The 27,509-nt window shown below is 38.5% G+C and overlaps 1 protein-coding gene across 1 annotated transcript in view; it reads left to right on the top strand.

Annotated features, from left to right (window-relative positions):
- The window catches only part of MARCHF11 (membrane associated ring-CH-type finger 11), a 29,962-nt gene extending 13,216 nt beyond the window's left edge, over window positions 1-16,746 (top strand). Inside the window, exons 3-4 of the mRNA XM_015854387.2 lie at window positions 9,275-9,467; window positions 16,131-16,746. Of these exons, the coding sequence (XP_015709873.1) occupies window positions 9,275-9,467; window positions 16,131-16,453 (516 nt within the window). The 3' untranslated portion in view covers window positions 16,454-16,746. The remainder of the gene's footprint in view (window positions 1-9,274; window positions 9,468-16,130) is intronic.
- The last annotated feature ends 10,763 nt before the right edge of the window (window positions 16,747-27,509 follow it).

Raw genomic sequence — 27,509 nt, 5'->3', positions numbered from 1 at the left:
CATAGTAAGCAAGAAAGTGGCCATCCCAAACTATTAGAAAAAAACTGATTGCTAATTCAAATAGTGCCTACCATCTTGTAGCCATGATTATGTAGTAATACCTGAAAAAACTAAGACAATTGATTTTTAAAATGTTAATGCTTATTAAATTAGAATTAATAGTAATAATTATTGCTGTTAGTAATTGTAAAATGCATACATCATATTAATATGTATAATCAGTGATATATTGTGCATCTTTTTATATCATGTTTTAATTATTATGCAATATACATAATATCTAAAACAAAAGGAATCATAATAAATGAATTTTTCTATTTGGCCAAATTTTCAAGCAGTATGCTGCATACTGTATTAATTTGAACAGTCTGAAATCATCTAATTATGACTACATTGTCTTCAAGTGAAGATTTATTGCAAATGTAATTGATTACACAATCAATCTAATTGATTTGTCAATCTAGTAGATTAATCTCTAATTGAATTTTAAAGCAAGCTTTGCCAGATTTTGTGCAAACCAGAACCTAGGATTGCCTTCTCTGTGATTACATGGCAGCTGATAATACAGTGACACATTTATTGTCCTACTTTTTTAACCATTGCCCAAGACACACACATCTTGCTTAGGGATCAGGTGAGGCAACAACCTTAAGTCTAAACTAAGTATGTTTCTTTCACCTTTCCCTCAAAATCTGAAGTGCCCTTGTTTTATATCTCACAAAGATATAATAGTCTTCCCTCAAAGATTTTCCTAGGGTCACATGAAAATTTTGATACAATTCTATGAATTACTTTTGGTTATGACTGAGAGGCCAGATGGCTTGAGGCCAGTACGCGCAGATGGATGCTTTCTTGTGAGGTACCCTTCACTACTGAAACACATTGTTGCCATAAAGCAAAAGGAAGAAGACTGGATAGTGAATGTCCTTCAGATTCTGTACCTAACAGATGCTAAAGGTCTGGTTTGTGCCAAAATTATTGAAAAGGGCTTGATTATCAGCTGTGTAGGTAGCTTTTGTAGGATGTAAAGGAATCCAGTGAAAACAGATGAGAATGCACTACTTGGTATCTAGTGTTATGGACTTGAACAGACGAGAAGCAGGTGGTGGAAAGCAGTGCAACACTGGGTACTTGAAACACAGTGATACTTCACAAGTTTTTAATCATGCTTATCCAGTCAAATTTGTTTGTATACCTACATTTTTGTCTCTATCATGTAACCATCATTGTGTGTTGGGCCTAGATTGGAAAAATTTATTAATACTTAGCATTTTAACTCTTACAGTACTTAAACGATATAGAAAATTCCTTGCAGTCATTTTCCAGTAAACTTAAATATCTGAACTCTAAAATTCCTATTGTATATCATTCCTTCCATCTTCACATCATTTCTATGATTATTTTTCTGGAAAGACCATGGCCTCTTTGTCAGCATTCAGAACAGCTGAGGTACACCAGTGTCAGAAATAGGTTTTGATGCTTTGTGTAGTATTAAAATCATGTCCCCAGTCAACCGTATAGAGGTGATATGACTACAGGAATCAATTAAATTTGCTTTCTCTTCGGTTCAGCAAACATCTGCGTGTCTGGTATATATGAACTGGAAGTGTTCCAGTAAATGACTTTGAAGAGTCATTGCATATTCTGAATAATATGTCAATATCTTATATCTTATATACCTTATGCATCTGAATAATCTGTCAGCATCTTACAAGGTGGACATTTAAAATCTTGCTTTAACTCAGGTGAAGAGTGGGTTTCAATGAAGGCCTTTCAAAAGGCAATGCATCAACCATTAGGATGTAGAATACTTTCAGGTTAAACCCTTTATCTTTCATCTTGTATGAGTTGTAAAAAATATTTCATTATTCATATTGTCAAAAAGACAGAGAAATAGGAGCTACCACTTTTGGAAAGTTCAGTTAGCAGATGAAGCATGAGTTTCACTAAACAAACTGGAATTAATAGTTGAATACTTCAACATAGAAAAAAAGGCACCAGGAGAAGCAGTCAAGAACAGATGACCCCGCTTTACACTGATAGGTGGTCAGGGCAATTTGCAGGTGAGGCTTGCTCCCTCCATGCTGAACAATATTTTTAACAGCTTTGGTGAGTGTACAAATATTTCAAGGAGTTCCATGATCTTATACTCAGGCTCAGCTCTTTTTCTTTTAAACCTATTCGACTGTCTTAGCTAAAATTTGCAATTAGTTCCTTTCTCTGAGGAGAAGGAAAACACATCTCCAGAGTTTTTTTATAACTATTGTTTTGTGTCCAAAGCGAAATAGATTTCCAGGATTTTTAGGCTTCTGGGCGCTCAGAAATCCATAATGCATCCAGTGTAAGTGCAGATGTTCTACTCTGCCAGGTACATGCAATAAGCCAACACTACCAGGAACTATCAGCTAAATTCCATGTGTGCTGCACAGATGGACTATGCCTCTGCAGTGAATGTTATGCTTTCAGAATGTCCAAAGTATGAATACTGCTTTCCAAGCAGACTGAGACATGCAAGCTGAATTATCTATACTCTTGACCTATATGATTTATAAAAGAAAAGATAATTGCATTATGACTACAGGAACTCTGTCTTAATAATTCATCAGAATTGGTAAGCATTAAAGGAGAGCCACAATTTTTGTATCATCAATTACCATTTTTTTTTTTTTTTCTTTTTCTTTGTGCCAGCAATTAACAAAGGCCTGCATGCTGTGCTCACAAAAATCTGCATGTCTGCCTGGAATGTGTTTTGTCTTTCACATTCCTGATACCACTGCTGAAACACACCATCCACTGCCTCCCCTTGCTTCATATGCACTTCCATATCACATGCCATTCTGTCAGACTCTGCTGCCATCTGTCACAAGGCAATGACACATAATGGTTTATTGGTGGCTCTTCTGCCACATTACCAACATCTGCCTCTGACATTGTGGGTCAGTATGATAATATAGGAGGCATTACTTTCAGAACAGCCCACATAAAAATATGGCCAAAAAGGGAATTTAAAATGTTTACATACATATACTCAATCCTATGCATTTTCTGTCCAAGTGGGTCAATAAGTTGACAATATCTCTGCATATTAAATAATGCAAAAAAATGTTATGTGTATACTGCAAAACATATTAGAAAAATTATCTGATAATTTAGACTACTAGCAATGAATAGGCATTTCAAAAATGATGTACTGGACCTAAATCATTGGGATTTTTAACTTCTTAAGGTTTCATCCATGAACAGACTGCAAATCCTCTAATGCATAATGAATGTCTGTATTTAAGAACTTGTCCCTGTCACGGCTACCTGTTCCTAGCAGCCAGAGAAAGTAGAAGATTTTATAAAAATCTTTTTGAAGTCATATAATTAATACATCTTCAGCTTAATCATACTATGTTATAATAGGTCACCATAAGGTTGGCTCACCACCAGCTATTTTTAATTATTTTACATTAAATACACTTTCCAGAATACCCTCGCTCCTTTGATGGCAACTAAATAACATGTCTCTGGATGACAGAGAAGACAGTTGGAGGCAGCCATGTCAAACTACCACATCAAAGTTTAGCAGAGATTATGAGCATCTTCAGAGAATTTAGATGTAGCAGTCTAGGTGGTACATTATAGTTCAATATTATACCTAATTTAACTTAATACCAACACGATAAGGTTGATGATGAACCAGTGTGCACACATGTGCTACTTCTTACTGTATTTTTAAATTAGATACATTTTTATAATAACTCAGAATCTTAGTTGCGTTGAATTCCAGATTAGTACACGAATTCAAAGAAAGTGAAGGGAGCCCATTGTTTATGATCATGTGCTTGAAAAACCCAACACTGAGTCAAAAATTAAGTGGTAAAGGTACACATATTCAAAAGATAATGTTACCCTTTGCAAACATGGAAGAGACCATGTGTGCCTTCATAGAATTACAGGATGGTTTGTGTTGGAAGGAATGTAAAGATTGTCTATTATTTCTGAACCCTCTGCCATGGGATAAGGCTTCTTCCAGTAGACCATGTTGCTTAAAGCCCCATCCCACATGGCCTTGAACACCTCCAAGAAAGTTTTCTGTCTCATCACCCATTGCTAATATCCCTGAGTTGGTAGTTCTATATGCAGGGGGATTACTCTCTGTCATCTAATCCGGGCAGCCATGAGGAATTTTCATATGTTCTTTATTAAGGATGTAAGAAAATCTTTAGTTTCACTGCAGACATTATTCATATAAAGTATTTTGAGTCCAATTTCAGTCTCAATGAGTGGTTTTAAGATCACTTTTCTGCCATGCATTTTATGACAATCAACAGGCTTTTATAAGGCACAATTAAAAAAAGCTAAGTTAGTACTGATCTATTTCGAATATGAGAAATCTTTGAGTAATGTATCAATTTTTATGTTAGTATATAACATGCATAATTCTTTATTAACTTTATTCTTTAGCAATTAGCCCTTCAAAGTAGTATGTTTCTTTCAACTTCTGGAAGTCTCTGCCTGAAAAGAAATGAAATTATGCAGTATTTATCCTTGATAGAGCACTCATGGGAACAATGTTTCTGGGGTTAGAAACAGAACTATAGGGTGCATTAAATGTACCAGACTCCCAAATGATTAATGAAAGGAAGAGCAGTGGTAAATAAAAGATTACCAAAGCCAAATGTAATAAAGTGTCAGTAGAAATGAAAGAGTAGGGAATTCTCAAGGGATGAAAAAGCAGTGCTGTATCAAAATCAGAAGCCTGGGTATGGCATGGTACCTCATAACATTACTGTTATGATGGATAAGAATATGAAATGGGATCCTATTTCTCAGAAATCTGAGATTTTTTTATCTATTTATTTATTTATTTTTAAGAATCTGTCAAGGAAAAATTATGATTATTTTTGTCATATACACAATATTTAAAGTTTTCTTTTAATTTTGATTTTAAAGCAAAATGCCAGTTGGTATCAAAATATTTATTTCTTATGGTTATGTACTTTATAGAAGGCTGCATAGAACTTTTCTGTTTTGTTAATACTTAGCTAAAAGAACTTAATGTTTATGGGGATGTATAGTCAGCAAATGGCAAAGACAAATTAGGAAGTCATAATTTATAATCTTGAGCCATTAAGAGTTACAAAGCAAGTTACATGAAGAAAATGTGAAATACTGTTATGGAAAAAAATGGATTTAAATTATAACATACCAATAATGATATCTTTCAGTTTGAGATGTTAAATAAACCAGACTGCTAAATTCTAAATTCAATTTCTTTATTGTTGTTTCTTTTACCACATTACTTTTGTGACCTCTTTATCATAAACAGTTTCTTTAAGACTAAAAGTTGAAGTAAACACGTCGCAGGGCATGCAGTAAGGTGAATGATTGTAAGAAATCAAATAAGGCTTAAACGTCTCTGGTACTTAAACAGAAAAACTCTTCTATCCCTAAGCATTTATCTGAGTGTATTCTTACACTCTGTAACTACACTTTGCATGAGATTTCAGACAGTAGAAAGCATCGCGAATCCAACTGCTGTTCCTCTTCATAAATCCTGTTATGAAATGCAGTGTAACCAAACAATACAGTCCCATGTAGTTCCTTCTCATTGCCTAATGGCTAATATTGTCTATGGCTAAGTAAAGAACTAAATCTTCGGAGCTTATTTACATATGAATAGTGCAATAACTACAGAATACCTTCTCTGTGTGAAAAATATGCCTGTCTCAGACCAACCTGCTTACTCTTTATAATTCATACCCAAACACAATAATAGCTAAGGGAAAAATGAAGCCATATATTTCCTAAGAGGCAATCTCAGACTAAGTTTCTGAAGCAAAATTGCTTGGGGGCAGAGGGCCAGGGAGAAGAAAGTTTCATTTCTGGTCAGTCAGACATCAGTATCATGCATGGGCTTCTTGCCTTTTGTACTAAGGAAAAACATACACAGTAAAAAAGGTCCCGAATCTGATCATGTTAAACTTGAACACCTACCTACCCTACTCTGTCACTGTTGTGCTGTTGGATTCTTCCAGCAGACAGCCTTGCACCAGGAGACAAATTAGCAGTTTTGTGTAAAACTGTTTGGGGTTCTTGAGAGCCTTCCATATTACATGTACCGCCCGTCCTCCCCTGTCTACTGTGGGATCTTCTTGATTAGTTTAACTTACAAACTGTACTGAGAGGAAGATATATGTAAATTGCTTAGAAACTGCTGACCTTCATATTCAGGAAGGTGGAGGAGTATAGTTTCTTTTGTACAGAAGAAAGGCAGCGGACACCACAAAGGTCAAAACAGCTGAGTAATAGTAAAGAACATCCAACCCCCTTTATGGGTTCCTGGTGGTTGTTCTTGTTTGTTTTTGTTTTAATTGCTCACTGATTTTTAAAGGCAAAGGGACTAGGAACCGTGATCTGTGGAAGGCTTATGCATTTTCTCATTAATTAAAGTAGCTCCCCTTCCTGGTTGGTAGCATAGTAGTATGTTGAATTTGTGGAATTATTAAATTTACGGAGCTTGAGAGATGATTGTTACTTACATTCTTGACAGCCCGTTCATCTGATCTCAGGAACAACAAAATGACTAGAGCACATTATTAAGAAGATGCCAGGGAGAGGGTGAGATAATCTATATGTCTCTTAGGACTCTTAAAGGTCAAAGTTTTCTAGAAGGAAGTTTGGGGAAAGTCAACAGATGCCCTAGTGAGACCTTTACATGAGGAAAAAAAATAAAGAGGCAGAAATGGCTGAGTCTGGTTATGAATGGGAGGTGACAGGAATAGAAATTGCATGCCTGGCTATGCTAGAATAGAGGGTAAGCTTTATATCTAGACTGCACTCTATGTTACTCATCCTGAATGTTTGGACCTGCTTTTCCTTCTTCTCAGTTCTAGTTCTGAGGAATAATTAAAAGTAATTGAAGTAAAAAAAAAAAAAAAAAAAAAAAAAAAAAAAAAAAAAAATAGAATTCAAAGTAAGCTGAACTAGGCTTAGGGAACTGCATTGTGAAAGACCAGCTGTTTATTTCAGTGATAGACCTTTTTTTTCAGTTTATTGCTAGCTTCTTCCATGAATTTGATAGTTTAATACTTTATGACAGTTAATGCATAAAACTGAATTTTACTTCATGTAAACATACTATGATTTCATGCATTCTGAACAAATATATTACAGGTCTGTCTTATACTGATATGAAAGAAGATAGAAATACATAACCAACAGCATTTTTGACAGCTTTCTGCCAGGTCACACCATGTATCATTAGCTTTGTAATGAAAAATAAAATAATTTTGTTTAACACATCCCCACCAAGTCTAAAGAGAGCATTATGAATTTCAGCCCTGCCATTTAAGTCCTGTGTACAATATCTGAATCATGAGAAGCTCACATCATTCTGTCATGCATTAATTGTAATAGATCTTCCATGACCCTGTAAAAAAACTTTCCTAACAAAAGAAATGAGTATCTAAGCTTGCTTTACTATTAAAAAAAACAATGTATTTCTGAATACGAATAGCTCCATTTCAACTCCCAAATTTCAATGAAATGATTAGTATGGGTTTAATAAGTTAATCATAAAAGAACAGCATTTTGAGATACAAAATTCATAAATTGTATGGCTTTCTTTTTGTACTGTTACACTCAGAAGGCTGCAACAAGAGGAGGCAAGCAGGACCAGGTGTGTAAATTAGGCACCAGTCTAAAAAGTTAATGGGGAAAGCTGAAATGGAAGAAAAGGGAAGAGGATCTCATTGCTCGTCTAGCAGTGGGACTTAATGGGAAAGCTTAAATTGTGGTTCAGACTGGATGTAAGAAAGAAGTTTTATGACCTGAGAGCAGTAAAGAAGCACACTAGATTGCTCAGAGAAGTTGAGCTGTCTCCATAATTGGAGATTTTCAAGCCTTGAGCAATCTGGACTGATCCCATCACTGACCCCGTTTTAAGCAGAAAGTTGAACTAAAGACCTCGCACAGCCCCTTGCAACCTGCATTATTCTAGCATCTTACAATCATACAATACTGGCTACCCAACTGCTGTTAAAAAAGAATGCTTTTATAAACTGAGAAAAAACTATTACCAGATGGTTAAATAAGTAATAGAGCTGTTGGTTCAGTTGGTTCAGTAGAACCAACAGTTCAGTAGAACCAGTTCTTCACCTGGTCCCCCTTGTAACCCTGGAAGTGGGCAGATGTTTTCAAAATTAAGAACAGAAATGATGTCAATCAAAAGATTCAGCACTCATCTTTGGAGCAGATCATGGGGCTAGAGTGGGAAGTCTGCCGAACTAATTCAGACAAATAATTGGCTACAAAAGACCACATATGTTAAAGGCAATCTGTGATGATTTTTCTATTGTTACTATTATTTTTGTTGTTGTTACATTGTGTTTTGTTTTGGTGATTTTTAATTTTAACAAAATTTTACTTCTATTCATATCTTGACAAAATTCAGTAAGCATATTTTTACACTAAATTCTTAATTATCTCACATACATAGGATCCAGCCTTCCTAAGAAAGGCAGACAAAAGTAAAGTGCACATGAAAGAGATGTGCCTGCTACCTATGCTCGGGGCTCTTCCCAGGTCTTCAGATTGCCACCATACTAAGCTATGGATGTCTCTTTGTACTCTTAATACTGGTTTATGCACAGAACCCCATCTCCCTTGGCACGCCTGGAGACAGCCAGGAGCTTCTTTGATGAGCAGCAGGAAAATGGAAAATGGCTTTGGTCTTGGAGGGGGGTGGGATGGGAAGGAAAGGTGTCACTTTCAACTTGTTATACTAACACTAAAACAGACGTAGACTGGCTTCCCAACTTTCTTTGTATTCTGTTAGCATACAAATATGAAAGGCTGAGTTCCGTTCCTAAAGACTAAGGTTTTTTTTTTGTTTTTTTTTGTTTTTTGTTTTTTTTCTTATGTATTCAAAATAGAAATAAACTAATAACTCTTCTGAAGTTCACAGCTAGATGGTGATGGTAGTGATGCTGGAGGAGATGGCGAAGCAACTATTAGTTTCACTTTTAGCTAAAGTGAAATAGGTAAAAAGGTTCTATAAAATGTTAGTGTCAAAAATATTAGTAACATTTTATGAAGATATGTATACATTTTAAAGTAATTTCTGATTTCAGGAGAAAAAAAAAGTGGAGTTGAATGTACAATCACAGAAAATAACATTTTTATCTTATAGAGAGAGAGGAAGCTATGGATTTTTTCAGAACACGTGCTTAATAGCAGCATTTATTTATCTCAAACACATNCTTATACACCTTTGTTTCTCTTTTAGTGGCAGAGCATTACTATAACACTGGTTGAGAAAGTGCAGATGGTTGCTGTAATCCTAGGATCTCTGTTCTTAGTAGCAAGTGTGACTTGGCTTCTATGGTCAGCCTTCAGCCCCTATGCAGTATTGCAAAGAAAGGACAGCCTTTTTCAAACCTGCTATGGATTGTATGGTTTTATGGATCTAGTGTGCATAGGTAAGCTCAAAAACTTTAAACAGCACAGACTGTGGTTTAAGACTCTGACTATCTATTTTTCTAATTGGTCACTCTAATTAATCACTCCAGTTGTTCTCCGATTTACTCTCAGCTGATACCAATATTGCTATTTACAGTGTTACCAATACTGCAAAGAGAAAAGAACTGAAGAGGCTTTACTCTCAGACTGATCAAAGCACCTTAGTGATGAGAATAGGATCAGTTTCAAGTACTTGAAAATATAGACAGCTAGCAAATTTCAGAAATTCGGAGTGATAAATGTTGGTGTTATCTCAATCTCTTATATGGGAATTGTGAAGGGCAGTGCTGCATTCTGCTCAATAAGGCTCGAGGAAACTGTATGATTCCCAATATCAATGGTTTTGCTCCAACCATAAAGCCATATTGTCTTTGATTGTCACCTCATTACTGTATCATAGAATCACAGAATGGTCTGGGTTGAAAAGGACCACAATGATCATCTAGTTTCAACCTCCCTGCTATGTGCAGGGTCACCAACCACCAGAGCAGGCTGCCCAAAGCCACATCTAAATGGCTGATGGCCATTTCTATTTGTTTTGTAAATTTTATGAGAAGCTCACTCTCGGACATTTTTGTGTGAATCTTCTCCAAGCAGTGAACACAACTGTAGTTTCAAACACGCTGGGCTGGTATTCAACTTATAATGAAAAACAAACAAACAAACAAAAAACCTCAGCTTCATCACTAGCTACATCCTTGCTCCTGCTGAGCACTCAAAGGTTTTTGCTTTTGTTAGTAAAAGAAAACAAAACTCCAGGGTGTACACAAAAGGTGCTTCAGGCGTTCTAAACTTTTCAGTTATATGAAATTCTATGGTTGGATTTTTTGGGGTTTTGGATGAGCCAAAATACTATTGAATTTACCTACATAAATAAACTATTCTAAGGCGTGTGTTCAATAGACTGCTACATGCAGTTAGGTAGCTGCCCTTCAAGTCAACTGGGCTCAAGCCACCTCTGGACTGGAAGTTTGTCATGTCTTAAATTACACAAATATATGTTTTACCAGCCTATCAGAGAAAATATATGAAAACCTTTACACTGCTTGCCCCAGAACTGGCTATCATTAAACATATTTGGACCCTGATTTTTTATAGTGCTTAAATTCAGTGCACATATGACTTATCTGGGAATTCAGAAACAGAAGTTTGGTAATTGAAAAATTCTGATAACATAGTCATTCAGCCTACACAATCTACATGCAATTTCAAGTAATCTGCATTCTGTGAGCTTGTAATACCAGGAGTTCTTGTACTTTTCCAAATATTTATTAATATATTCAATTCTATTCAAATTTATCATAAAATGAGGAATTTTAGATTGATAGTTTTAATTTAAATTCTTTGAATAAAAAGTTCTTTAACAGACAAATGTAATTATTATTTATGAGTCATGTAAAAACACAGTACTGCCAATTATGCTAATAACCTCCCAAAGACATTAACATATGCTTTTTACCATTGCATATCATATATAATCTCTTATATCACAAAGCTTGTAATGCTTACAGCCAGCTACTTCTTATTTAGTCTGTCCTCTGCTCTCATTTGTATCTAGTCATCCATGACATTTTCTCCATTTGAGCTTAGTCTTACAAGGGATTTGCAATTATACATATACTCCCACTAAAATCTCTGTTTATTTCACTCAGAAATTGTGCATGCAGATGAGTTTGCCTGTGCAGCACCTATTCCAAGACAAGTGGATGAGTTGCTGGTGGTACAATCAAGATTTAGTCCAGCTCATTTGAGTTATGCCTCCCTATACCGTTGCACAATGTTATATTTTTTTGCCATTTGTGCAGTTTAAATAGTTGTACTTCTTGAAGTATTTTGTTGTTATCACATTTTAAAAGCAATTTTCCCCAAAGTAATGACATGATGTCTTTCAATAGTTGCACATACTTGGCCTTCTACCCTTCTTCTGCTTCCACCTTTTTTTGTAGATGCTGCTTTTTAGCAAGACACTATTTTGGTGGGTTTTTTTACTTCCCATCCTCTCTTTGGTCAGTACTTTTTCTCAGCCTCATGCTTTGTACTCCACCTTCCACCTTATTTCAGCCTCATCTTATGCTAGGCCTCCACCTTTCTCCAGCCTTTCATTACCTTTCAGCTTTTATTCTTGCCTCTCACTCCTCTTCAGCCTCCAGTTTTTCTCAGCCTGTACTCATGCATCTTGTATTTTATTTTTTTTCTGACTTTTCACTGCTTTAGTTTATTTTTCTTTTACCTCCACCTCCTTTATTATTTCAGCAGCACTCTTCAAATTCAACCTTCTTCTTAGCCTTTACATTTTCTACTGCTACCCATTCCTTCTTTTTCCCTCAACCTTTTTTAACCTGGACTCTTTAATTAACCTTTTATGGTTTTCTCAGCCTCACAACCCTTTTCAGCCCCAAGTCCTACTCCAGCTTCTTCTTATTCTCAGACTCCTACTTTGTCAGAGCTCTCAAACCTTCTCAACCTCCACTTCTCAAAATCTGTCAGTCTCTCAGCCTTCCACACAGTTTCTCTCTCCACTTTTCTCTTATCATCCCATGTTGTTTCAGTCTCCCCTTCTTCTCATGCTATTTTCTTAACCTCCCAACAACCGTGGATTTTATTGAACCTCCCACCCCATTTTGGTCTCCTACCTCCTTTTTTTATACACCCCACCCTTTCTTTGGCCTCGGCTTTTTTTCCAGCTTCCTTTTTTATTTTTATATCTTTTTAAATTTAATTTAATTTAATTTTTTTTTTTTTTTGAGTCTTCCATCCCTTTTAAGTTTCCACTTTATTTCAGCCTGTACTTTTCTTTAGTCTCCCATCCATTTACAGTTTTGGTTTCCCACCTGTTTTCAGCATTCACTCTTTCTCAAGCTCCATGTTTTCTAATGTCATCCAGAGCTTTTTTTTTTCAGCCTTCCCACCCCTTTTGGTCTCCTACTATTGTTTTGGTATCTCACCCTTCTTTTGTCCTCCCAACTCTTTTTAAACCTCTTCATTGGACCTTCTACTCTTTTTTGTCTTCCTTCTTTTTTTCCCTCTAACTTTACTTGCAGCCTTCTACTCCATTTTTTGATCTACAGTCATTTTTTTCAGCCTCTTACTTTCAATCATTTTTTTCTTGTTGTTCATGTGCTCTGTTTTGTTCTGCTGCTCCTTTTTGACCTTCCACTCCTTTTTCTGCCTCCACTTCTTCTCAGACTGTTTTTCTTCGACCTTTCAATGAAATAGTCATCTTTCAAGCCCCCTTTTTCTCTCCCATCATCACAAATAACATCTATAAGACTAATTCCCTTAGTTGTAAAACTGTGCTGGCAGAGGTTTCTTTTTAATAATGAACACATGTAGCTACAGTATTTTTTCACTCAGAAACAGTTTTTTTCACAATTCTATCTAACACTAAATAGTTAAGTTATAGTTAAATTGCTCCTTTGAAGTGGATGTTTCACTTTAATGCTTTGCCAATTATTTGGGTTATTTTTTTGTTGTTGTCATTTTTGTTTTGTTTTGTCTTGTTTTTTGTTTTTGTGAATCTTGAGACTTTTGTCCAGTGTGTGAAGGCTGTTTTTAAAAAGTGCTTTTAATTCCCCACTAAAAAAATTATTAGGCTACTGGGATGATAATTCCTCAGTGATTATAAGAGAAATTAATGTGATAAGTAAGACAAAACAGGAGCCTAATGCCACATCTGAACAACAATGTGTCTGTCCTTCTTGTAAAGACATTCAGTATGAAAAAGCTCACGTGTTCTCTGGTTCAGGATATGAAAGCCCTTGGACAGAGCAAATGAAATAATCTCACAGTACTTTACAATGAACCAACAAAAAATGATATCCTCATAATCCTATTGTCTGGCTCCCACCGCAATCGCTACATTTTAGAAATAAATCCTGAAGGTAAAGCCTTCTTAGAACCTTAGCACATTTTGCCAGGTCTCTCATTCCCAAAACTCTGGTCCTTGTAGATGTTACTTGGACATAATGTTGGAACAGCTAACAGCACTGAAATCTAACACTGCTTCTTGGGATTGTCTAGGTCAAACAAAGCATTCTGCTGATCTGTAATTTTTTCTTCTAGGACTGTGCTATTATGTTCTCTGTGGTATTGAAACTATGGGGTTTCGAACAAGTTAGTATAATTCACGGATTTATCCTTTTTTTTTTTCTTTTCTTGTATCCCCATTCATTGCCATGAACCTCATAAGAAAAAGGCTCTTAGTATCATGCAGCTTCATTTTAGTGACCAACTAACCACTTGTATTCTAATCATCAGAACTTCTCTGCTACTGGAAAATCACATCCAGCATTTAAAACTTACCCAGATTTCCCCTTATTTATGGTCTCAGAACTTTTGGTGTAGAGAGGTGTTTTATCTTTTTCTCTGCCTGAAACTTTCTTTCAAAAGAGACAGGCTGTCTACTGGCATTCTTCTGCCCCTTCTGTACAGATCCTTCTGAATTTGCAGTTTTATCAGGTGGGAAATCAACCTTTTGAAGAGAAAAGTTAGGAAAGTGCTCCTTTTTTCCTTCAGCATTGCCAAATCAGTCAACTTTATTTCAAGCCTTGCAATATTTGATTCTTTGTTCCTTAGCTCTTTGAGAGCATATGTGAATAACAGCTTCCATTTTAAAGCGGGTTTATCTTCCCCACCACTGTTGAGAAAAATCTGAAAATATAATTTCACTAAATCCTGAAAGCTCAAAAATAGGAAAAAAAAAAAAGTTCCTAAATATAAAACAGTCCTATGACTTTTCTGTCACAATTCTGGGGGGGTGCTTTTGATTCTCTAAGGTTACTCCACATACTTCATTGACCCTTTCTCATTGCTTCCTACTGCATTCTAAAAATATGCTGTTTGGGCACCAGTGGAGCGCAGGCAGATGTCAGAAATCTTTAGACTGAGGTAAATAAGTTCTTTCAATTTTATTTCATCACAGACTTGTGAGAAATTGGATGGAAGAGTATTATGATCCAGGAACAGGTAGAGGGGAACTCCTATTACGCTCTTTTCATTCTGTAGGAAATGCATCCAGGAAAAAAAAAAAAAAAAAAAAGAAAGAAAAAGAAATTGTCATCATAGCGATAAAACCCTGGTTTATTTAGTTTGTAGACTTTGTATGTGATCAAAGATCATTTAGCCTGTATCAGACGCTTCAAGGAATTCTAGTTGACTTGAGAGGCTCAGAGGGCTACTACACCTGCTGTCATGTGTCCTGGAAGCAACCTCGCTTTTATTCATCTTTCAATGCAATGATCTTTAGAAGTGTCTTTGAATACATACCCTTATCTGAAAATCATTGCACTTGAATTGGAGGTTTGCTATTCATATAAGTTCTTTTATCATACTTTCTGCTTGTGCCATCTCCCTTTGAATTATTCTTTTCTGGTATCACTTAACCCCCCCAAGAGACTTGGATGCTTAAATTAGAAGCTTGTTGTGTAGCAACAGGTAATACCTGATCTCTTTTCATAAAGAAGTGTAGCCTGTGGTGCAACAGAAGATAATACAGACTTTGCTACGTATGGGAAAATTTTAAGCAAGTAACACATCAGACAACTAATTTATTGCAGCATTACTCAGAACCATACAAACTACCATGCCTGAGCAGAAGAAAAAACTAATAAGGCTGAAACTCAATGAACCCCACAAGTAAATTCATATTTGAAACAATCATGCGTGAAGAATGTGCATAGAAGTATAAATAAATAAAACTATATGCACACCTATGATAAATAAAGAATTTCATTTAAGTAAACAAATTTATTGCACAGTTACAAAAATCATGAGCCTACATGGAAGGCCAAAAGCAGATTGGTCTATTCAGAACTTCAAATAAACTGTGTTTTCCGTGAAAGGACCATCTAAAAGTTTTCTAGGGTATCAGCAAGAAAGGTCGTGCTTTTGTCTGCTGAATTTTGGAGTAGAAGAAGAAAGCCCATCATCCTTGCCATGCTCATCATAATTAATCATAAGATGTAATTTCTTCTTTCTCTACTGAAGCAAGAAAGGAAAGTCATCATTCTTAGAGCTGTTCCAAGTTGCCTTAACTTTTCTGTGCTCCCAGGCTAAAATAAGAATGTAAAAACAGTACCATTTGTTTCTATTGAATTCAACAAAACACTGCTGAACAAATTTAAGATGGCTGTAGAAGGTCCAGCTTAAAAGATCTACTTAAACTGTTGCAATTCTCAATAATTTATTAAGACTCATTGTGAACAAGGATAACACCAGCATGAGCAATCAATCTACAGGTCTGCTGGTAAAGTTGATTGATAGGGGTTTACTTAAATACAAATACTTTTTTTTTTCAGTTAGGCACACTCAGATAATTCCAGTATTCATTATGTTGAGCTTCTGTTCAGAACAATTTTATTCCTTACTCTGGAGGACTGGGAAATTTGTGTAATTTTTGGACTTTGAGTGCAAAAAAATACAAGTGCAGTATTTATATGCATGCTCCCTTTTCCCCAGTCTTGAACATATGAGTATTACATTGCACATGTTCAACTTATTGGACTCGTCAGCTGTAGTGGCTTGATTCATTACAATTTGGCATTATGAATTAAATCTGTATTTACTCTCAAGACGATACCCTGTGACATTTTGTACAAACTAATGTTTTCTTTTCTTAATTTCAGGTCTCATAATACATGAAGGTGCACCTGTTTATCGAGTGTTTAAGAGATGGAGGGCTGTGAATCTACACTGGGATGTGTTAAATTACGATAAAGCTACAGATATAGAAGAGAGCAGTCGAGGAGAATCCTCAGCAGGAAGGACATTGTGGTTACCACTGACTGCATTTAGAAACAGAAATTTAGTTCACCCAACACAGTTAACCTCACTAAGATTTCAGTGTGGCTACGTATTGTTACATCTGCTCAACCGCATGAGACCTCAGGAAGATTCATCAGAGGATAATGGCTCTGGGGAAGTAGTAATGAGAGTGACCTCAGTGTAAAGATTAAACTCACTGTGCTACACAGATAAGAATAACATGCCCTGATCTTACAGGGGTTTGGAATGTAGCTACAACGAATGGTAAAACCATTAACACTTGAAAAAAAAAAACCAACAAAAAACCACAAAAAACCCCACATTTTTTAAAAAATGTAATGCTTTTTATACGATCAGCTAAATCACAAATACATTTTTCTGACAAAAAAACAACAAAAACACCACAACAAAAAAACCAACACCCAACCTCTTGCTTTTTATATAGTCTGGTTTATTAAATTTTTTGTCAATTTGTTACATAAGGTGTATACAATTATAGTTTAACTCTTAGGTCTTTGAATGCTGAAGAAAGTCATTTTTAAGTAAAAAAATATATTTAAATGTATTTTCTTAAACACTGGCTTTAACCCACTGTTATTATTTTTCCCACTTTCATGAGGATTAAACTGAACAGATTTCTTTCAAAAAGAAAAAAAAAATGTTGACACAAGTCAAGTATTCTTTCTTTACTATGTCTTCATTTTTGTTGTCTGTAGCTCAGTTTGTTTTTGTGAAGGTGAGGGATATATTGTCATAGAATCCCAGAATCGTAGGGGTTGGAAGGGACCTTCAGAGATCGAGTCCAACCCCCCTGCCAAAGCAGGCTCCCTACACCATGTCACACAGGTAGGTGCCCAGGCGGGTCTTGAATATCTCCAGAGAAGGAGACTCCACCACCTCCCTGGGCAGCCTGTTCCAGTGCTCCGTCACCCTCACTGTAAAGAAGTTCTTGTGCACATTTGTGCAGAACTTCCTATGCTCCAGTTTCTGGCTGTTTCCCCTTGTCCTGTCTCCAGATACTGCTGAAAAGAGTCTGGCCTCACCACTTTGCCCCCCACACCCCAGATATTTATAAAACTGGATCAAGTCCCCTCTCAGCCTCTTTTCTCAAGGCTAAACAGACCCAGTTCCCTAAGTCTCTCCTCACAGGGGAGATGCTCCAGGTCCTTCACCATCTTAGTGGCCCTCTGCTGGACTCTTTCCAAGAGATCCTTGTCTTTTTTGTACTGGGGAGCCCAGAACTGGACACAGTATTCCAGATGAGGCCTTACCAGGGCAGAGTAGATGGGAAGAATCACATCCCTCAACCTGCTGGCCACGTTCTTTTTAATGCACCCCAGAATGCCACTGGCTTTTCTGGCCACGAAGGCAGACTGCTGGCTTATGGCCAACCTGTTGTCCACCAGGATGCCCAGGTCCCTCTCAGCAGAGCTCCTCTCCAGCAGGTCTTCCCCCAAAGTGTACTGGTGCATGCAATTATTTCTCCCTAGGTCCAAGACTCTACATTTGCTTGTGTTAAACCTCATCTGGTTTCTTACTGCACAGCTCTCCAGCCTGTCCAGCTTGTCCCTTGCCTTTAAGCAGAAGCTGTTCTTAGAACCAAGGGGGAAGATGCCAACTCTTCTTTTAGCTCTCCCAGGGGGATGTTGTGTCAGACACACATTTAGAGAGAAGGGAAGAGCATGCAATATTTCTCTGAGTCCAAGATTTGCAGACTACAGGAGCTGTGCATGTGCACAGAAATCACACTGCATTCTAAACAGTGATGCTGCATTTAGCTGCATTTCCAGCAGCACTCCTACTACAAGCCATTGTCCAACCACATTCTTTAAAATAAAAAGAAGAAACGGGCATTATATGTATTGACAACTGAAACAGAGTTGGATGGCAAGAAAAAAAACACTATCCTCCTACCCACCTTCTTCCTAGGCACAGCCTCACTCCACCTCCTGCCCCTGAGTAGTACAGGGCTGAGGAATGGGGTCAGTACCTGCCAGCCCCCCATCCTCACACCATGCCCAGCTCCAGCCAGGCCTCCCCAGGGGCTGAGGGAAAGCCCTTCCCAGCGCTGTTGGAAGGCCTCCGCTCCTGCTGTGTGTGGAGCCCACCCTGCCCTCCTCCTCTCCCCCAAGTGCAGACGGGGCTGTTTCTCCTGCTGTTGGTGGCTCCCAGCTGCCTTGTGCCCTCCCATCCTGAGGCTCTCCTGAACTCTGTAGAGTTCCATTTGCTGATGAACTCTACAGAGGGCCCAGAGTTCTGCAATAATTCTCACAAGCTCAAATTTACCGTTACCAAATCTACAGATGATTTAGTTCTATTTAAGCACTTAAAGTGAAAAGTATGCTAGCTGCGATTGGCCAAATGTAATCCCCAAAAAAGGCACTTTATGTCCTCCATGACAAACTGCCAACATACAACTGCCAATCTCATTGAGAAACTGTGAGAACTCCTTTCCATATTAACTCTCAGCAATTCCCCAAAGGAGGGGAGAAACAGACAAGGAGAGGAACTATGTTTGGGGAAACCTGCTGTATCACTGGGAATTAATTATTCTTAATCAGTACTTAAATAAAGCCCTCTTTCCCAGAAGCACCACAATTCTACATGACCAAGCTGAAATCAGAGTTAGCATATCAAAGCCACTTGCAGTACCAGGTGAGTAATTAACAACTAACTCCTTCCTCCATGTACTTAAAAGGTTCATCTCACACATCTTAGGTACCCACAATCTGTGGGATTTAAAGAATATTTCATCAGCCTTTTAACCCATCCTAAAAAAAATAATAAGTGTCTTAAAATGCTTTGTTGTAAAGAGATCTTCTTCATTCACATCCAAATAAGTACTATGCTGGATGGGAATGACTCACCAGAAAAGATCAGCAGTTCCAATTTAAGAGAGGAAAAGATTTCCATGTACAAATGTCTGAAAGACACGTGTCCAGAACACTTAACAACTACGGAGGGGGAAATGCTTCAACAGAGAGTAATGAAAATCAGTGAGTGAGAAAAATGTCTTGGGCAAATACCAGAAAAACCTTTTTAACAGCAAGATTTGTCATCCTTAATCATTTCTGTAGCACAAAGATATTGCGTACGTCTGAGCCTATGTATTTCTATATATAGAAAGTGAGATCAGGAAACAATAAATAGCCACAGGATTAGTATGGGCAGAGTGCAGTTAAGGAATAAAAAAAAGAGAAATGTTTGATGAGATGTACTGCAGAATGTTTTTAGTAGCAAGAGTACGTAGTGCAGGATACAAATATTTCTTCATTGACCTTGTATTTGGATTTGTGCATTACTGCAGTGCTGTGATAACCCACGTGCAAGATAAATGAATTCAATTCAGAACAGCTGCAGACAAAGAAGGGAATGAAAAAGGAGTAGGGGCTGTATTTCACTTGAGGAAATTAGAAGAGCGTGGCTTATTCTGTTTAACAAAAGTTGAATGAGTGTTATTGTTTCTACACTGCAAAATAAAATTTTAGGCAATGAAGACTAAGAAGAATGAGAACTCAAGGACACAAAGAGACTACCAGTCAATTTATCTGGAAATTGAGATAGCTTTAAAATAGTCCTGGCATGAAGTGCAGATAACAACTTAAGTTAGAAGGCCCATGGGAAGACATCTAGTCCAGCCTCCAGCGTAAGCTCTAGGGTCAGACCAGGCTGCAAAGGGCTTTAAGCAGTTGAGACTTATAATTTTCAAAGGATGGAAATTACACTACTTCTCTGGGTAACCAGTTCCAATTATTGTCTGTAACCAGAGCATATTCCTTCTATTCTACTTCTTTTGTCTCACCCTTCCACAAAGCCCCACTGTGATAAGGACAGTTTTGTCTTCTTATTAACCACAGGTTATCACAGGTCCTGGCAGGTTCCTGGTTGAACAAGAAACATAGAATATCCTGAGTTGGAAGGGACCCACAAGGATCACTGAGTCCAACTCCCAGCTCCACACAGGACCATCCAAAATTCAAACTATGTCTGAAAGCATTGACCAAAACACTCCTTGATCTCTAGCACAAGGGGGTGCCCACATGAAAGGGCAGCTTTGGAGTTTCACTACCAAGACACTCTAGAAACAGCAAGAATTCTGCTTGAGATGCCCCCATTCAGATTTGTCTCATTGAAACAAAGCAGTGTTTGCTGCTTAAGCTGAAGATGCCTATCCCAAAACTGTGAGTGGTGAAATGCATCCTTCCAAGGCTCTCAAGGTCAAGGCTATTTCCAGTCACTGTTGTGCATTAATTATTTTTAGAAGTTTATAGCAAAAATCCCAGTTTTATAGCAGTTATATTACTAATAGAGGCATATATTTCAGAGAGTCACGTTCAGCATCAGTCTCTGGGTAGACAGACTAAAGAACACTTGATATCAGCAAGAAAACCAATAAAAAGCCCATTTTTACTTAAAAAAAAGTTTGTAGGAACAATTATGTGAAATAAAGTTGCTTCATAAACAGTTTTCTGACCATAGAAAGCTAATCTGATGGGAACTCTACCAAGTAACTCCCTGAATTCTCAGTTTTTCCCTTTAAAATTTAACTCACTGTTAAAAACAACTCATGTAATATTTAAGGTAAACCTTTACACATATTCCCTTCTTGAAACTGCATATCACCATTATTAGCCTCCCCTGGTGCATAAATCACACGGTAGCAGCCCCAGGAGCACTGAACTCACTGAGCTGTGCCAGTCTGGTTATGCTCCAGACCACACCACAACTATTTCATGGAATGCTTTGATTTATCTAATATGGTACCACTTGACCCATTGCGATTACTGAGCAAACTGGCATTTGCCACTGAAGAATCACATTGCTGCTTAGACTGCACTGCAACAGCAATTTGGAGGAAAAAAATATGTATGATTTGATTGTAACTTTTCATAATAGCTGTTAACTATGGAATATCTTAGCTTATCACGGCTCTGCTCTGCAAATGACATATCCATGGAATGGCTGCCATTATTTTCTACCTCAAATAAAGCTACAGCAGCACAAGACAGAACCAGCTGGTGCTCCTTAAGGAGAATTGTACTTCTCCCTCTAAAACTCTGACAGATGTTTGAAAGATAACTCTAGATTTCTATAGGACTAAATTAAAAAATTCAGTTAGTATCTGTCAGATCTGTGACTCCAGTAATTATGTTTAACAAACATGAGAAATTTCTAATGCTTGAAATAAATGAACTGTTAGGAAGTATTCTGGGGAGACATGAAGATACCATTAAAACCATTTAACCTTTCTTGATGGCCTTACATAAGCTAATTTATTTTCATAAACCTCGTAAAAAAATTCAGAATCCTCAGTGAGCTTCCATTTTTTAGAATTACCTCTCAGCTGCCACTTAAGAAGTAAAGCCATCTTTGGGGCTGAGGTACTACTTCACAGGGGTTACCAGAGAAATCATTTAAGAACAGGTAATGCTTGTATTTCGTCTTCTTGAAATCAGAGATTAAGTTTCAGATCTTTCCACATTCGGAAATTCGTCAGCTGGGTACTGCCTCTTTTCTTGGATTTAAGGAAGATTTATAATGTGCTGCAGAGTGCAACAACCACGTGTGTTAAAGGCAATGCATACATTAAAACCAACCCCAGGGCAAAAAAGAAAAGAGAAGGAAGGACCAGGGCCAGGCCACTGAGAAGCACAAATACCTTTCAAAGGTCACCCACAGATAACAGAAAAAGAACAGTTCATAGTGTAGTCTTTTCCTGCTGTGGCCAGTCAGCCATGCTGCAGGCATGTAGAAACCCATGATTGTCCTCCTCCTTAATGAGCCATCACCTGACAGACTGAAATTGCCCTTTTCCCTGGAGTCTCCATAGGACCACCTCGAGCCAAAGCTGATCCTGACTTGTCTCCATTTGCTCCCTTAGTTCAGAAGCTGAGACTTGAAAGCTGTCCTGTGGCGGATAAAAGATACGTCAGCTGGCTGAACATTTGTAAGAGCCTCACAAAGTGACATCTTCAGCATGAAGCAGCTGACTGGAGCCAGACACAGAATTATTTCAACACCTGTTGAAGCAAGCTGCCTTGGGTCAGGTCCAACCTGTTGGTAAAAGCTGGGTGCTGGATCACAGAGTCAGCCATGGCAGGGACCAGAAATGCGACCACAGTCACTGCAAAGGGAAGAGTTAAGGTAAAGGGAGGGGGCTCAGACAGTGGGGTTTTTTGGTGACTAGGATTTTCCCAGGTCCCAGACTCACTTCCTGGCCCAAAGCCTCACTTCATCCTACACTAAGGCTGGAAGAGAAACAGTCAAACCTGAGAAAGCAAAGATCACATTGAATAACATGAGTCCACAGGTCCTATTTTCTCGGTCTTGCTAGCAAAACAACAATAACAAAAAAGCCTACAACCAACCACCATCCTCCCATCTTTGCATAATTTGTTTTGCCAGATTTAAAATAGGAGGAATGGAAAATGCAGCCAAAAACAGGGAACTCCGTCTTTCCAAGTGAGCTTATCACAGTCACCATACATTCCTCATGAGAACTTTGCTGGAGTTTAAAATGTTGATCTGGGACAGCCAAGTCTTTAAAAGGGAGGAGGGAACTGACTTTGCTGTAGGAGACAAATGAAATGTGAGTGATGTCCCCCTTCCCACCCACTGCAGGAAGATTTTACCTAGTACAGCACTTTCCAGCAGCTGTCTGGGAACAGATGTCCTTGGGCACCTTGGTGCGCTCCCTTGCCTCTGGTGCTGCAAGCAAGGCTTCTGCTAAGTCCTCACCTGTGTGCCTGCAGTAGGTCTCAGCCACAGTCTGTTTTTTTCCTAATGCAATCAATCGAATAATAGCTACAGTCCCTTGTAAGGTTAGAAATTCAGTACCTGCTGCATTTCTCCTATCAAGGAGCATCTCTGAATGCAGCTGTTTCATCTCTCTCATAAAGAAAGCAATTCAATCCAGAAGAGGCCCAAATAATTTTAATAAGAGGTGTTTGGTCCACTCAGATACATCTTCCCAACCTGCGCAGTAGATCCCTGATCGAATAAGATGAAATCTATCATCTAGACACAGCCTGGCTCTGTCTGGGTAATGTTTCTTGGTAGGCTTTGCTGTTCCCTGACCCCTGGAAGTTCAGCTTGTGTAAATGAGCTTCAGAAAAGAATCTGTAGAAGCATTTAGCTTTGAAATGGAAAACTTTTCAGTTTCTGTGGGCAAATACTAGCAACACATTTCAAATTGATGCTTCACATTCAGAGTACATGGGATAAAGGCTTTGTTCCAGCCAAACACATCTGGGCTATCTCTCTCTCCCAGGCATTAACGTAATGCATCAATATTCCAGTTTGCCACTAATGACAATTTGGCATTTATCCATGAAAGGAGAGTTTCCAAGAGACTGCTCAGTATTTATCTTGACATCATCAAGTGTTTAGCACCTTCATAGGGCATTAATTTGCATTTTACTTATTTAATAAAACACCCATTTACTCCAATGGAGCTAAGTGTACTTCATGTTGTTTATCAATTAAAACCCTTTTTTTCTTTTTTTTTTCTTTTTGAATGCAGACACAATCTCATATTAGGTAACAACTATTTCCAGTCATAAATTAGTTTTGCTGTCTTCTTCCCAAATTCTCAGGGTTCTTTTGGTGGCAGTTTCTAATCCATCACTCAAGAAGAGACTGAGACATGCCACGTGTCATGCACAAAAGCATTTACTTTGCATAAGAGCTTTAAACTCATCGTGGAGGTGAAACAAGCATTCAGGTCAGGAGCCTTCCCTTGTGACTGGAAGGGAGAGAGCTCAGGTGGTCTCCTCACAGGTATCAGCCAGATGGGCTATGTGCTGCAGTTGTTCCTCTCACCAGATGACACAGACACTTCTCACATCACAGCAACCTCAGGAGCTGAGACACATCCTGACCTCCAAAAACCATCAGATGCCCTCTTATCTGCCCTCAAAACTTGACCATTCGTTACACAACTGAGTGGAATAGGCTGCTGTTCGCCAAGTCTCATTCTGCCTTTTCCATTTCATTTGTACACCTGTTCATCTTACCCCATGGGAAGAAAAGTGCAGTGGCACCTCTAGAAGGAAAATTACTTGCAACAAGACTTTTTTGGAGAAAGAAGCTGCTCGCTGACCAGTGGGTCTTCTTTGCACACAGCCCTTTGGCAACGGGAGAGCAGCTGTGGTGGCTGGAGTGTGGCCTCCTTTTTTTTGCTCTGTAAACTCAATAAATGCTCCATGAGGATGATGAACAAATCTCTGTGCAGAATGGGAGAGGTCATGTCTGGGCAGGGAGGTGGGGGACGGCGGGGGGACATGAAATAATCCCAGCAGATGCCACTTGAGACAAGGCTGCGGTAGGCTGGGATTAGTGCCAAGAGGAAACAGGTGGCGAAACGGCATTGATCTGCTATTACCCTTGAATCTGTTTGCAAATCATCACAGGCACCTCCAAAGCATTTGCAGGTTTCAGTCACTGCCTGTCCCTTCTACCATTTCTGGGTGGGGAAAGCAATGACAGCACTGGCCAAAGCACGAATCATGTGTTCACTGTAATGCTGGAATATACACATGCAGGGTCTTTTACTATCCACTGACCATTTCCCTACTCAAGTCTAGGAGAAGCTTTCCATCATGGAGAATATCCTGGCAAGAGCAGATGCTATTCCTGCATGCAGGAACTGCTTCTTTTGTAAGACATCCTCCAGCTGTCTCAAAATGGAAAACTTACTATAACTTCCACTCCTCTTTAATCAAATGAAAAATGTGCAAGGAGGCAGGAACAAGCCTCTGCCAGTGACCCATGGGAGGACAGGAATTCTTCCATTGTTTGAGGCTTCTTGATTATCAGGAAAAGAATTGAAGGGGGTGGGCCCTGATACACCTAGACAGTCCTGCTCAGCACCCAGCTGTGACCTAGGGACGTGTCCTTCCTGATCCCTCCAGTACAACTGGCTTTACCATGAGCAGGAGAGCAGAAGTGGCTGGGTTCACTGGGTCTCCTGAGGGTGGCCCATGCATGTGGCCATCACACAGCTTCCCAGTGTCCCAGATCATCTGATCTAGCTCCAAGAGGGAAATCAGACGAATTGAGCTCAAAGCATATTTCTCCTGACCATTCATTGGTCTCAGTATATATAGCAGCCATCACTTTAACAGTGATGTAATTAACAGTCTCAGTGTGTGTGGGCATTGGCTATGATTGGAGTGTGCAATTTTGATTTTGAGAACATATTTTTATTTTCTGTATGCATACACTGCATTTTACACATAATTTCCATTGCTCTGATTTATCCCAGACTTGGTGGCTGCCAGTCCTGATGCACAGGCTCTGCTATGTGGGAGACAGCAGACTTCAGTGTGGCAGTTTGCAGCTCCTGTGCATTCTGCCACAGCCATTTGTCCTCCCTACTTCACGGCAGGGAGCTGCATGGCTCACACCTGCCTGTAGGAAAATCCCTAGTCCTATCACTAAACCTTGAGCCTCATCTGTGGTGAAGGTAACCTGATTTGCTCATAATGAGCTTTGAGAGAGTCCGCTAATTATCTCAGGTACCAAAATACTGCCCCACTGGGTAGATAAGTCCTTCCTGTCTTTTTAATACAGGTCTAAAACATTTACATTCAGCTGTCACATCAGGAATGCAAGTCACTTCGGTGTTTGCCATGAAGGTTCCACTGATGAGAGTCGCCCAGATCTCATCATTTACGAGGAACAACACAGCAAATCTTATGTTTAATTGCCACCACAAATTGCAGGTCGCTATTCCTCTCCCTCCTTCCCATGTTGAGCCACCTGCAGGAAATACTCTCAAAGCTTCTCTGTCAGATCGGGCATGACAAGAAAAACTGTGAAAGATGAGACACCCAGCAGCTCCATCATTAGCTCTGTCCTCTGCCACAGGAGGACAGCATTCAATTCCTTCCTTAACTGAGAAGTATTGATCATGCTGCTATGCTTTCCCTTTCTGTCCTGGAGGCTGTAAGGCCATTTGTCATAAAAAATCTTTTGAACAACTTACATGCCACAAAACTAATTCAAGTATTTAAAGAATTGTTTCTAAGAATTCTTCATTCACTGCTACTATAACACTATATAAAGCTCTTCCTCTATTTCTGAGCAGATCAGAAAAGGAATGAAGCCTTGCTACGCATTCTATTATAAAATACATTTCCATGCAAAACCAATGCAAGCTGTTAAATCACATCCCTTTACAAAGTGGAAATTCATTTTGAGGTGAAGCTGTCAGAGAACACTGAACCTACAAACCTGATTTGCTGTGTGGCCCTTGCCATCCAATTTGTAATACTCCTTAAACTGCAGATTTGCCTGAAAGTTTTTTTTCCATATCAACAGGACATCCATTTCTTTTGAGTAGGGCATAAGCCAGCCCACATATGGATGCTTCCAGATTCCCGGTCCTTTTGTAATTGCATTTTGTATTTCCATATTGACTTCTCCCTCCCCTTCCCCATTTTCTTTGTTTCTTCTTCACGTATGATCAAATAATGAATCCTTTGGAAGGCAGGGCAATTCATCTTCAAGATGAGTTGTAATTCAATTTTTGGCTTCTGATAGTCTCTTTGCTTATAGTTTGTTTGAAAATGAGGAACCTGCTCTGACCGCGTGGTGAATAATGCTTCCTACATATCTTTCTAGATAAGAACATCACTGAGAGGAACCACATTATTGATTCTGTATTCATATAAGTTGTCATAAAGATTCCCAGATGTCAACACCACAAGATGGAAACCACTTCTAAATGTACAGCTCGAGTGAAAAATACATGAACGGAGAGTATTTAAAATACACTTGGGATGATCAGCACATCCAGGTTTAGAAAATGTATTTTTGGTGAAGCATTAATACTTAATTATACTACAGAGCAGCTTTTTGAACACTTAGAAGGAACTGGGCCATTTTTAGAGGCCTTAATCCTGTTTAAATGTTGCATCCAATGGACAGTGGTTCTTTTTGCCACATGTACAGTATTTACTGTGGTCCATAGCACAATTTATCTGATGCCCAAAGGATGCGATGCAAGATAGCACATGACAATTCTGAAGCCCATGGTGCACATGATGCTATCTTCCAGCCATGCAAAAATCTCCATCAACTGCAAGAGGGGTCTACTGAAGGCATCTTGGTTATCTTCACCTGAATTCAGAAACTTCCTTCACTGTAAACCTCAATCAGACAAAAGAAAGCAGAAAATTGTTGATTGGGTTGCAGGGCATTATTGTCAGCAGTGCCAGTCTGTCCTTGGAAAAATG

Source organism: Coturnix japonica, chromosome 2 (genome assembly GCF_001577835.2).
Source record: "Coturnix japonica isolate 7356 chromosome 2, Coturnix japonica 2.1, whole genome shotgun sequence".
NCBI lineage: Eukaryota > Metazoa > Chordata > Aves > Galliformes > Phasianidae > Coturnix > Coturnix japonica.
The sequence above is the reverse complement of the archived record's forward strand: the minus strand, read 5'-3'. Positions and strand labels throughout refer to the sequence as shown.